Raw genomic sequence first — 13,911 nt, 5'->3', positions numbered from 1 at the left:
AAGTGATTTTTCAAAGGCAGAGAGGATTTTTCTCTCTCCATCTCTAGTACTCAGCAGAGGATCTACTCATCTGTCATAGTTGCAACCAGCAGTTTTGATAGATGCTTGTTACTTGCTATTTTGTTAGTTAAATTCTGTTGCCTAAATTTGTGTTGCTTCTGACCATGGGTATTAATGATAGTTCAGAAATGTAGTAACAGATGTCAGACAGTTACTTCATAAATATTACTTCCTTTTTTACTTGGAGAAGTAGGGACTTGAGTAGTCAGACCAAGAATTTTTTAGCTTTCCAAAATCTTCTACCAGAAATTCTCTCTTCTCTGGCAAGACAAAGCTTTGCCAAGTTTTACAATATCAAATGCACTTTTGACACCTCAGACCAAGAAGTAAGCTGCTCTTCTGCTATATAACACAGGAAAGGCATCTGTTTCACACAGTAGGATGCAACTATGCAACTCCTAAAGTGAATTCAAATTGCACTTATGTATAGATGACAATTTGTTGTTTATTATTTATTTATTTATTTTTAATTGATAGGTTTAGAGACGTAGTCCTTGCCAGACCGTGAAATTGGTCAGTAAAGTTAGTGGGCTGCCTGTATTAATTTGGTCCACAAAACAGTTTCCTGAAACACTGCATCTACTGGTCGAATGCAGTGAGTGATGGGAACTATCCTTTGAACTATCCTATAGATAACTTCTTAGTAGGGGCTAGAAATATATGAAAGATGACTTCTACTGCCAAAACCTTTCTTCTGACCCTTTCTGAAAATTCATAGATGGCTGAGTTCAAGCTTACACTTTTTTCCTTCCTTTAATCAAATTGCATGACATAATTATACCGTTAATCCAAGTCACAGTGATTTTCAAGTGTCAAACACATTAAAATAGGAAAATTTATTTAAAGTCTTGTTTTGAGTTCTGATAATGTAACTTCCTGCTACACTTACTTTAAAATTTGTAGTTTTTTGCTACAGTAACTGAAATATCACCTCTATATTTACCACCATGAGTGTGTCTGGTGATTTTTGATCACTGACTGCAGGTGTGACCTGCAAACACACATGGAAGGGAATATATTTTTTCCTTCACCTCCCAAAGAAACATATAGTGTGTAACAAGGATAGAAGCATACTTTTGCATTAGCTGTTTCTAGTTATAATACATACATATTTAATGCCTTTTTATGTGTTAAAAATGTCAAAATTTTTCGTCACCACAAAGTAGTATATAAGTTACTAGAAATGTAAAAGGGAGAGCCACAAATACTACACAAATAGATTGAATCTAAGCACGTAAAATTCCTACTTGTATTTTCATTTCTATCCCTGGAGTGCTTCTCCAGAGAAGAAATTGAGAGTAACCGGGGAAAAATTCTAATTTTGTGAGAATCCTAAATAACCAGCTTTTGTACACAAACATATGCTTATGACAACGGAAATAAAAAGGGAAATATTGATAGTACATGCACACCAAGACGATCTCATGAAACTGATAAAGTTTTTAAGTACCTACTTTATATATGTTACATGTTTGTAAATTGCTTCAAAAAAATAGCAAATGCAGAACAATATATATTTAGAAGTTTTTGAAACTGTGAATGTGCCAAATGATCGAGAGTTTTTAAGTATCTTTCCCATTCTTTTATAATTATCTAAAAATATTTTAGTTTGAAATTAATCAACACCTACTTCTATAGGTCTAGGTTCAGTAATTTTTTTCTTTCTAACGACATTTGCATTTTAACAACTGTAGTGAGCTTTATTCATTCTCAACTTTAGAAATTCTTTCACCTTCCAAAAAATAGTAATGCTTTATAGAGAAAATATTTCTAAAAAAATTTCAAAGAGGATATATGAATAACAATGAGAACAACAGAGGACGAGTAAACAGGGCTTGAAGAATACAATTGAATGTGTTTGGTGGTGCAGCTTTGGTTTATCACAGTAAGTCTAATTTTAGCTCCTTGTATAATCCTTAAGAATAAAAACAGTCACCTAAATTTTATTAAATCTAAGCTACATTTCTATTCATGTAGTGTACCAGGAAATAGCTCTTTCTCACCATTTTACAGACCAATGTGTTTTTTTTGCATGACTACTATCAGAAGTGCAGTGAGGAATCTTGTAACCTCAAACTCTGCAATGAAATTATATTATCACTGCAGATGACTATATTTTCTTGGCACCTTTTGTATAAAGTAACAGATAACAAACCTGCAATATTACAGACATTCAAATCTGTCCCAAATCCACCTCAAAACAACTGGCTTCTGTAGTGTATCTCTGTGACCTCCTTCTGTCCCATTACCTAGCCATTTGCTACTGCTGAAGTATGCTGGCATTTCGGTCTCCTGAAACTAAACAGGGAAAAAAAAAAAATCCAAATGCAAAGAAGGACCTCCAAAAACAAAATCAACGCAACCACTCCCCCTCATAAGAAATCATATATGACAGAAAAAGAGAAGAAAATGTGACTTTATACAAGCAAAGTTTAGAGCATGATACAGCTAAGTTCTGTAATTTCCTGAATCAATGCAGTAATCCTACATCTTTCATAAAAAGTTAATTCAAAACACATGGACTAATGCATTTTACCATCTTCAAAAGGTCTTCCTGTTATGATTTCATTCCAGTATTTCTAGTGCAAAAACTACTCGCTACCATCTCAAGTGACATTAAAACATCATGGTTTGAAAATGTCAATTAAGTAAAAGGCAAAGATTTTCCCTTGAGTTCATGAGTCTGGAAGCCTTTCTTATCGCAAATGCTGCAAACACAATGAATCATTCTTTACATATTATCTATTCATAGCACCAATTTCATGACTAGGCAAGACATTTCAACTCAAACATTGTTTCCTAAGTGCAGCTCTTAATTACTCCTTTCTAGTTCTGAAATAAATAAAAATTGATCACTAATACATTGAAATTAGCCATGCCTCATTACATTCATTATATGAATTAGTGGATATATTACTGCACACTTTCATGGAATAGGAGTATTATTCCTATCATTAACTCACTCTTGACAGTAACAGGCAGGAAAAACTAACAGGCTGGAAAATCTTTTGGAATCCTATGATCAGTAGCTGATGAAATGTATGTGTGTATATTCACATATACGTCATATATAAGTAACATTACATATTATATGTAAGGGGTACATAAATATCCATACCAGATGGTGTTGTATAGTTTCAAAATGAATTTCCTGCAATACAGATTTGTAAATCATTATTTTTCTACTGTATCATTGTGATTACATATGTTTTATTGTTATGATTTCTTACTTTTTATTTTAGGATCATCAAACCATTTTAAGAGCATGGGCTGTTAAAGACTTTGCCCCGAACTGCCCTTTGTATGTCCAAATACTGAAACCTGAGAATAAATTCCATATCAAGTTTGCAGGTAAGTGTGAGATTTCAGCCATTTGAACCACTTATTTGTATTTGGCAGCTTGTTTCATGAATGACAATCAAAGGGAGATTCCCCAAGTGTATTTACTAGTTAGAAGCTCATTAAAAGCATAACATTTTCAAGTACTATGGGTTAATATATCCTCTCAATAGTAAAATACCATTTCTGTATTAGGCTCTTATAAATAAGCATTTGAAGGATACTCATTTTATATAGCACAGTGTTACATGATAAATCATACATTTTACTCCTCAATTATAAATCCAGGTAGGTTTTATCCATGCCTTTAAATCATTTCTGACTTCTATAGCATACTGTTTCCAAGGGATATATGAAAAGACCTACTTAGAAAAGGTCAAAATTCATTCGAGAAACAATTGGAAAAAAAAATCTTTACAATGGGATGCTTTTCTCTAGCTCATATGAAAAGATTTTTTTTCCTTTCAAATATTTTGGAAAGAGAAATATAATTTAGTTCTGTATCCAGTGAAATTCATAGCTTGGAAAATAAAAAATGCAAAATGATGTTAAGAAATCCAGATAAATCCTCTCTCATAAGAATGGATTACTAGCTCTAAATTCAGAAACTTTCTCAGCATTGTGTAGGTGGATCTCTATGTCTCTCTGTCATACACATATATATCCATGCACACACGTATACTTATGTGCAAAATATATGAATACTCTTTACAATAACAATTCATTTTACTTCTCTCTGGAAAAGTAGCACCATGAAGCAGGGGAAAAGCTTTCCTTTTCAACTGTAATTTTGAAAATTCAGTTTTCTTGAAGGATATTCTAAGCAAGAAAGGATTGTTGATTCATACAAAACTCAAAAAAACGAAATGGACAAATATTAGTCTCCTTCATCATCCCAAGAACGTGATGAAGAAGTAAATTTCAGTACATAACGAATCCAGAGAAACAGCTAAGGCTCAAATTTTAAAAGCTACAGCATTTGCTACAAGGTTGGAAAGAGGGGAAAAAAGTATAACCTTAAACTATGAGATAGCACAGCAGGGAACAAAACTCATGCTGTGACAGGATGATGATGCTTTTTCATCTCCCCCTTAGAACCACATAGCACAACAATCTCTTCCCTCCACTCTCTCTACCCCTTGCCACTTCTCTTTATTAGTAACTGTTAATTTGTTGCTACTAGTTGTATTTTTAAGAGAGTTTCATTATTCTGAATGCCTGAATGTCTCTGTAGGGGCTTATATACTGCTCTGAAAGTAATGCCTCCTATTTTGTGATGCTGGCCACAATGTCAGAGGTTGATGTTGGTGGTATGGCAGTAGAGGTTGAACCTTCCTGTCAATATTGCATAATGTTTTGTTGTCATGTGACAGATGTGCTTATGAAGCAAAGGTGTATCGCTGAAGTCCTCCATACAAAAAAAAAAAAAAAAAAAAAAAAGCACCCAATGGCATTCACTGACATTTGCTGAACATTTCCAGAGACCAAACAGTGGATGTGAGCACAGAGAGGCAGCAGGTGGTGCATTTCACTAATGGGAGCAGTAACAGTGGGTCATCTTCTCTAGTGTGTGTTTTCATGGGCGCAGCATGCAGGCGCTTGTTCACTGCTGTTGGAAATACACAGTTAAAGGCTGAAAAAGTGTTTTGTAGCTGAGAATTTGCTCTATCAAATAGATTTGTTGTGTTCTTTGTACCTGCTGTCATTTCTACAGAAATAAACAGGAAGCATTACTTTCAGAGTGACCTACATAAAACTGGATTTGCAAAACAGAGAGTTTTTTCCCCCTCGTGTGTCCTGAGTCTCAGATGAAGAATTCGGATCATATATTAAAATAAAGAACAAAGCAAAACGAGCAAATCAGAAACAACCCCAAAACAAAACATTTTAATATTTCCTTCCTTTGAGCTTAATCAATCTTTTATCTCACTGTCTTCATTTATATTCCTTACTTCTTGAAGGTCTTGAGAAAACCTTATATATTCTCTACCACATTAGCCTCCTCTAATATTAATTGTCAAATTACTGAATTGCAGGACCAAATATTTATAGAGCACCTTACTTCTCAAAATTATTTTGAATGGATCACTGCATCCATTTCCACACATGCTTGTTGCAAATGGTATTACTTATGTCTTACAGTTTCACCATGCAACATTTTATAGCAGAGAATTACAAGCATTTCTACAAGATTTAATTAATCTTACTGCTTATACAGGAAATTTTTAATGCAGCTTTAAATTTGGCCAGGTTACCAGCACAGTATAAACACCATTACTAGATACTATGTGTGATGACCTATCACAAATATTTCCCACTAATACTTACAATCATTAGAATGATGTTTGCCTGCAGATTTTTTCCTAGGATGACTTCACTGCGATTACTAATCTTGTTCAATTCTGCTTTGATCTGATATATATATCCAGTGTAGGCTACAAACTATACTCCGTCCAGAGTCTTTACAAATAAAATTTGTTGTAACTATATGCAACAATTTTTTAAGTGCTTTTCCTAGTATGATTTAGAACTGTTTTATTACTGCCTTAATGCAAAAGGCTTCCTTTGAATTTGATATTCCTTTAAAAATGACTCCTTTCTTCTAGAGGTTCCCCAAACCAATATTGTGCATCTTTATGAACCTGAAATAATAATTTAATTTCTTCTTCTGTTACTTTTCCATTTTTTATTGTGTGTTTTTACATGGAAGTTTAGAGACAACAGTTCTCAAAAACAGTTACTGAACTTAAGAAAAAAACCCACAGACTTCAGAAAAGTTCTCCTGACAAATGTTTTACTTTTAACTAAATTGAAAACTTCTAAAACACTATGAACCTAGCTTCTCAGCATCATACTTTAGCCACAAGATAGTACTGAAATTTAGACCTTAAGTTAATTCTCCCGAAGGAAGTCTGCTGTTCTGTCTTAAGCTTTAGAAACAGTATAAACGACAAGTCATTGTTAATTTCTATGTAGTAGGCAATATTTTGTCTTTTTTTTCCTCTTTAGTGAGAGTACAAGAACTTATTCTCATCATCACAGTGAGGGAATAGAGATACTGTGTACTGAATAATATGTCCTGTCAGAAAAGGAATTATCATAGAATCATAGAATCACAAGGTTGGAAATGACCTGTAAGATCATCTAGTCCAACCATCTTCTCATTACCATTGCTACCACAAACTAAACCGTATCTTGTAGCTCCTCATCATATTTTCACTCCATGTCAGAGACAGACCCTTGCATCTTCTATTTTCTCCATTATTTTTTGCAGTGTTGTTTAACTATCTCTATTTAAAATGGCAAAACATGTGAAGTGGATGAATGAAGTGGAAATCTTTCTGTGTGACTGGATATAATGCTTCAATGGGACCTGAAAAGCACCTGTGCTATGAAGAAAGGTTGAGGTTGAGTTGGGTTTGTTTAGTTTGCAGAAGAGAAGGCTCTGGAGAGACCTCACTGCAGCCTTCCAGTACTTTAAGAGTGCTTATAAACAAAACGGAGGCAGAATTTTTACACGGGCAGATAGTTATAGGACAAGGGGGAATGGCTTGAAACTAAATGAGAGGATATTTAAATTAAAGATGAGGAGGTAATTCTTTACTCAGAGGGTGGTGAGACATTGGAACAGGTTGCTCAGAAAAGTATGTGCCCCATTCCTGGGGGTGTTCAAGGCCAAGTTGGATGGGGCACTAGGCAGCCTGGTCTGGTGGGTGGCAACCAGCCCACGGCAGGGGGGTTAGAACTAGATGATCTTTAACATCCCTTCCAACACAAGCATTTTTATAATTCTGTGCTTTCCAATATACATATACCTTCATATGCCTCATCTTTCTTTCAGTAATACTGCATTTTACTTCACTTGCAGTTGCCAATGGTTTTATTAGTCCTTCAGCTTTTCCTCTAAACACAGGACTACAAAAGGCTGTGTACCCTTAATATATGCATCTGGCATTGCATTTTAGCACAAACATAAAATAAAGTGAAAGTTATTTACAGTAGAACAGTAAATTTATTCAATTCAGAGACCAGAATAAATTGCATATTTTCTGAGTTTTACTAATAAATTTCATATGCTTGCTAGAAAATAAACATCTTTACCTTGAATGTTCAGAAAACTTATATAATCACAGTTCCAGGAACAGGAACATATTTTGTGATTCTTAATTTACTCAAAATATACTAATGAATTAGCTCAAATTGGTGAAGTCTGATTTTAAATCTTCTGTGGATTATGAGAAAGGAACATAGTCCGGATTCGCGGAAATGGATATTGAATGCATCTGATGATTAATGTATCCAACCATGGATAAAAAAAATATTCTGGAGATAATGGACATTTTTCTCTATCTGGTATGTTAGCAAAAAATAAGGTTAACTTATCAAATTAAGAAAAGCTAGGTTTCTCAGAGTAGTTATGTCAGATAGACCTGACACATTCTTACCACGTGGCTGATGCAATAGACATAAATCAGTATTTTGCATATACTTAACCTTCAATAACATTACAGAAGCCATAACTCACTTTGTGGCATTATTACTGCTATTTGTGACAGACTTAACATGTTTTCTACCAAAAAGTATTTTCACAGAAACTACAACTTTTGAAAAATTTAAATGGCATATTTCTGTTGTATAAATGCAATTCTTCTATTTTGGTAAATCGGTTTGACATCCTTAATATTCAATTCAATATGAACTGCAGTTTATTCCTCTGCCATATGGAATGACTGATATGGTGATATTAGTAACACAGGTGCCAGGATTTGACCAGTTTCCCAGACTACTGGACCATCACCCAGCTTCCTCCCTACTCAGTTTAGAAGAGAAAGCATTAAATATTATGCGTAACTCCCACCACATGTCCACAATAAGAGTATTGAACATAAATGTAAAGCACAATGACATTATAGGCAAGCTGTGATCTCTCAAATAATTAGAGAAAAAAGTTCATCTTGACCTAATCTCCATATAATACAAGAATTTAGCTGCAGCCAAACAGGAGAAACCCACAGTACCACTACTTAAGTTTCAAATTAATACAGAAAAGAAAGAAAAGGACATATATAGTATGAAAGATTCATTTTATTAATGTGAAAATGTAACTTAGAGGGGAAGGAGAGAGAATCAAACAACTCACATGATAAGCACCATTAAAAAAAAAAAAAAGCCAGCACAAATCAATAGGTGTACAGAAAGAAGCAGCATTACTGGGAGTTACAATTTGAAAAATGTGCTATTTCTGTCTTGTACGTCAAGACTTATAGTGAAGATAGAAGAAGTTAGTACAAGCTGCATTTTTCTATGAATTGAAAACATGAATAAGCATCTCTTAAATTCAGGAACATTCTAATAATAACGATATACACGTTTCTGGAATAAGACAAGATTAGTTCCAATTACCTTGTATTGGTCCAACCAAGAACAAAACTTGTCCCTAATACAGTGAAGAGTCAAAATATGCAATTCTTTTCCATAACCTTTGGATTTTTTAAAACCTATTTTTGAGGCATGCATGCAAGTCAGATAAAAAAGGCAGATGAACCTTAGAAGTTAAATTCAGAATTAAATCAAATTCCTGTCTTGAGACTTACTGAGCTTAAAAGCTGATTTACTGTTTATAAGTAAGTATTCTACATAGCATTCCCTTTTCTTCCTAAAATGCTGAATAGGAATCAAGAAGGACTGCTTTATTATATAGTCTGGAGATTATGTTTTTATCAATGAATAAGAACAATATTTCTAATCATGGTAATAAGAGTGCTGAAGAAGCTTTTGTTCAGTGCTCTCGTTACCTCTACGAATTTCAAAGCTTCAAAACACTTCTGAAGTAGGAATTATTTTCATACATTTTACAGATACACAAATACATGAGTGGCTCACACAAGGTCAAAGACTACAAGAGAAGTACAATTTGTCCTGAGTTCCGTGGACATGGTGACCTATGTAAAGACATTTGACAACACAGTGCAAATTCCTTACATGCATGTGATTAAGGTGACTAGAGCAGACACCTCTTTCTTTACTAGGTGCAATCCTCTGTTTGTGCAATATTATTCATAAAAACCATCCAGAAAGTATTGCTGTACATTAAAGATGATAGAGTATATGAAAGATTTAAGTGAGATATATACTTTTCACATGCACTGTGCCATCCATTATTTACTCCTTTTCATCTGTATATAATTAGGTCAGCATGTACGTTTTTGTTCAAGTACAAGATATGAAATAGCAGATGATGAAATAATTTCTCTGTATAATTTTCTTTGATCTGTTTTCAAAATTATTAGCTATATTACAACATCTTTCTAAAGAAGAAATAAGGGGAACTTCTTGACAAAATCCTACACAAATTCAAAAATGAATTTCCTGTTCCTTCAATATGGGGAAGTTAGTATTCATTTTCATAGATCTTTGCTATCTTTGTAAAGGTAACGGAACGTAGATATTCCATCCAAGTTGTAGACTATGCCTTATCATCTCAAAATCTTTAGGTTAAAATTCAAATAGATTTATTAGTGGCACATGGTCAACTAGAAAAGCACATTTCTGTCTGAGATCCCTTGTGCAGCAAACAATTGCTATAATTGAAATGTATTTAGGGGAAGAAAAACCTCAGTTTGTTCTACATTTGACAGTGTCTTCACAAAACTCAGTCTTTCCCTATGACATTTAAATAGGCCTTGATCTTTAGAAAGATCAAAAATGAATTTCCCCTGTCAGAAGCAGCAGCCATTGGCTGTTTTCAGGGGCAAATATTAATCAAATCTACAAAATAAAAGCTAGTGCAGTGCAAATATCCCAGAGCTGCCAAACAACCAGTCTGTAAACCAGCACTTCATATCTAATCGAGGAGATACTCCTACATTGCAGTACTCTGTGTGTACTATTTTCTGAAAACAGAAATTGCATGGTACAGAACTTACATCTCTGTACTGTGCTTGATATGTCTGTACCAGATCACATTAACTGCAAAAGGTGCAAATCTGTAAACTGAATTATGTTATTTAGGCCTACTCATAACTATCAGTGAAGCAGGATAGTGGAATTTAGATTTACAGGGCTGTTGCATCCTCTCTCTGTCCTGCAGCTGCACATGAAATAGGATCTGAATGAAAAATTAACTTCAGTCATGCAATCTGAAAGGTAGCACAGATGGGGTAAATTGTACATAGCTACTCTCCAAGTCAAAGTGAATGCTGAAGATCTGGAGGCAATTTCTCCCTGTTAACTTCACTATTTTCTTATGCAAATATAGGAATTTATAATTCTGTTTAATGAAAAGTATTTTTATAAAATGTTCCATATTGTTTTTTTTTCCACAGATCATGTTGTGTGTGAAGAAGAATTCAAATATGCTATGCTAGCTCTAAACTGTATATGTCCAGCTACCTCTACATTAATCACACTGCTGGTTCATACCTCCAGGGGACAGTAAGTACACATTACCATTAACAAGCAAAGGCACGCCTTGCAGAAGTTGCAGCTGAGATTCTGTATAACATTGCTTACCTTGGGCAACTGCTTCAGTTTTAAAAACAAATCGGTGTTTTCAGCTCTTTAATGACATCAAGATATTTTAGTTAAGGTATGATAATTTAAAAAAAGATTTCCTTCTCATACTCGAAATACTTAATTTCTTGCATAGTGTTGTCAGATCCACAACAGAAAGTGTTCATTGACTTTTTTTTTTTGCTAACGTACCAAATATTATGTTTGATTCAGTGCATGGACATCAAGGAGCAAGCAAATACACATACAAAGAGATGGTTTTTAACATAACCACCACATACGTGTTTGGAAAGGCATAGTGAATTACGGTGTCTCTACAGACTGCATAATCACCTTAGAACTTCTCCATATTTATTAAAAGAATTCTACCACATCTATTATTCCTATTATGCTATTGACTTGGAACACCAAGGTATTCTAAAGAAAATGCCATGGGCAGAGAGAAGCATTAACAAGTAAATCTGAGTACATCTGTAGAAGTGGAGTACACGCATGCAGACTGTGTGTTTGACAGCAGTAGAAATGCATGTTTTTCTCAAATAACTACATGTCCAGTAATATCTTGATATTCATAAGCAGAGTTATTTAACCTTCCGTATGGCACTTACAGTATTCTCCTGTGCCAAAGATAGGGAATGGTGAAATATAGCTAGAATTTTTGTTACCAGCAACAACAGGTATCAAGGCTTCAGTGCCCCTGTCTGAAGTCGCATCTGAGTTAATCAGAATGCAATAAAATATTGTTTCCATGCCTCCTGAAAATCATGGTGACGTACATTTTCTATCTGCCTAGTTCTCATTTCATGACATGCACATGAACAGAATACAGAGCCATTTAAGATTATTCCATATTATTTTTGTATGAAAGAAGAATAGCATACCTAGCAGATATCAGAGAGTTTTCTATAGGCACAAAAACTGACATTATGCAACGCTTTCTACTATGCCCGAGAACATCAGCATTTCTAATTCAGGCATATTGATAATTTAGTATTGATTCCTGGCTCAAGTAACTACAGCAGAATACAAAAGTACTTTTTTTTTTTCCACTAAGAATTAATTGATGTAATCAAGGTTGTTAAAGTAATTGATTTCTTGTCTGGTTATTACTTTGAAAATTGGTTATTGTATACTAGGAAAAAATACATTTTTGCACATAATTGCCAATATTACTTTGAATCCTATTTACAAAAACATAGAATTGCTAGATGAGGACAAAAAGACTGGAAAAGTGAAGATGCTTAGATGTCAATCTTTTTAGACAGCACTCAACAGAGCATTTCACTTCAAATGCATTCCAAGATACTGTCAAATGGCAAACTTTGGATACCCTAGAGTACGAGTATTAATGCTAGACAAATTAGTTAAATATGTGTGACTGTTCTTTAAAAGCAAGCTATATATACATTAAAGTTAAAAACAGAAACTAAAGGTAAATAAACTTCAAATTAAAAAAAAAAAAAAGAAAGAAAGAAAGAAAGAAAAGGAAGCAAATTTAAATCGTCTTCACAATGCTAGAAGTTAAAAAAGATCAAGTATTTCAAATGCAATATCTTTGCTACAAAATATGTAATTCCCAGACCGGTGTTTTCTTCTCCTCCTTTTATTTCTTACAACTTCTGAAATCACCTGGAAATACTGGAATATGTTTCCAAAGATCTAATTTAACTGTTGATTCACAAGCTTAGGAACTTTACTGTAGCGATTGGGAGTGTTTGTTCAAATTGATACCATAGATAAGACTTCATTCAGAAAGTAGTTTGATTGATAATTCAGAACTTCAAACTAAAACATTTCTCCCTGCTACTCAAATAAACAAGCAGATGTTCCTGCACATAGTGAGCTCTTATAGTGATTAAGCTTTATCAGGGTCCCTATCCTAGAGTTCTTTCTGATCCAGCCCTCTCTGTCACTTGAAGCAGACAGCTTCTCTCATCTTTTAGATCTGCTAGGAGCTGGTGTTCACAGCCACATGTAGCTGTAGTCACTGCTGAGGAAGGTCCTGAAAGCTTTCAGCCACAGCAATGTTCCCAGCTGCCAGACTTGTCCCCTTTGCAAAGCTTTTTGGAAGAATGATGCTTCCAAAAGTCATCCTAAGCAATGTTTATCAGAGAACTACAGAATGTTTAAGCACTGAAAAAGCCCTAACGGACTCAAATATTGACTCAAAAGTAATAATGCAGCTGTTTGTCCTCCTATAAATCAAGTACCAGCTAATTTACGTAGAGTTGGACACTTCCTATACTTACTAAGAAGTAGTGTGACACTTAGTAACGTAAGCTTCGTGATTATCAGAAAAGAACTAAGTACGTGGAAATTACTGCAAATTGGAAGCAATAAATAGCAGCAGAACATGGAAAAATAATTACTCTGTACTATCCTAATTAGAATGATAAGACAATAAACAGTAAAGAAAAAGAAACACACATAAATTAAAGACAGCATATTTACCAGTATAAATCTGTGAGCAGGTTAGGGAAAATGTTCATTTCCCAAGCAATTTTGACCAGACCAACTTTCTATTAAGAAGATTGCTGCTGCTTATGCCATCTAGCTTTAGTAATATTCACAGTTGCAATGCACAGTTGCACAGGCTAGTTGCAATTCATCTTATTCTCATAGTAGATGTTTGTAGAACTCAGATTATGAGGCAGAACATTTCTATCTTTATTCTTATTTATAATTTACTTATTAATATTAATCTTAACATTTACCTTTAAACACTTCCAATCTATTAATAGAACTCTAACACAGTTTATAATACAATACGAAGTTCTGGAAGAAAGTAGCATTTCTGACCTGAACTTCATGTGATCGTTACAGAACGGCACCATGGGAAGCTTTTCGACAACTAACTGGAACCAAGCAGACTCTGAACAGGTAAACATTTCAGTTTGGGGGGGGGAGAGGGAGTAAAATCCAATATGGAACAATTTTGTTCTGTAATTAGATTTCGAGTTCTGCTATTCTATATATAATTCACTGTTTTTAATACCGTTG

The 13,911-nt window shown here is 34.2% G+C and overlaps 1 protein-coding gene across 3 annotated transcripts in view; it reads left to right on the top strand.

Moving 5' to 3' along the window:
* The window catches only part of KCNT2 (potassium sodium-activated channel subfamily T member 2), a 117,656-nt gene that overhangs the window by 71,453 nt on the left and 32,292 nt on the right, over positions 1 to 13,911 (top strand). For all 3 annotated transcript variants that reach the window (XM_090146133.1, XM_031595796.2, XM_090146134.1), the window contains exons 14-16: positions 3,303 to 3,411; positions 10,725 to 10,833; positions 13,735 to 13,791. In XM_090146133.1, coding sequence (XP_090002259.1) covers positions 3,303 to 3,411; positions 10,725 to 10,833; positions 13,735 to 13,791 — 275 coding nt within the window. The remainder of the gene's footprint in view (positions 1 to 3,302; positions 3,412 to 10,724; positions 10,834 to 13,734; positions 13,792 to 13,911) is intronic.

The sequence above is a fragment of the Phasianus colchicus genome, chromosome 9, assembly GCF_987193195.1.
Source record: "Phasianus colchicus chromosome 9, bPhaCol1.hap1.1, whole genome shotgun sequence".
In the NCBI taxonomy this organism is placed as follows: domain Eukaryota; kingdom Metazoa; phylum Chordata; class Aves; order Galliformes; family Phasianidae; genus Phasianus; species Phasianus colchicus.
This window is presented reverse-complemented; position numbering and strand designations above follow the sequence as displayed.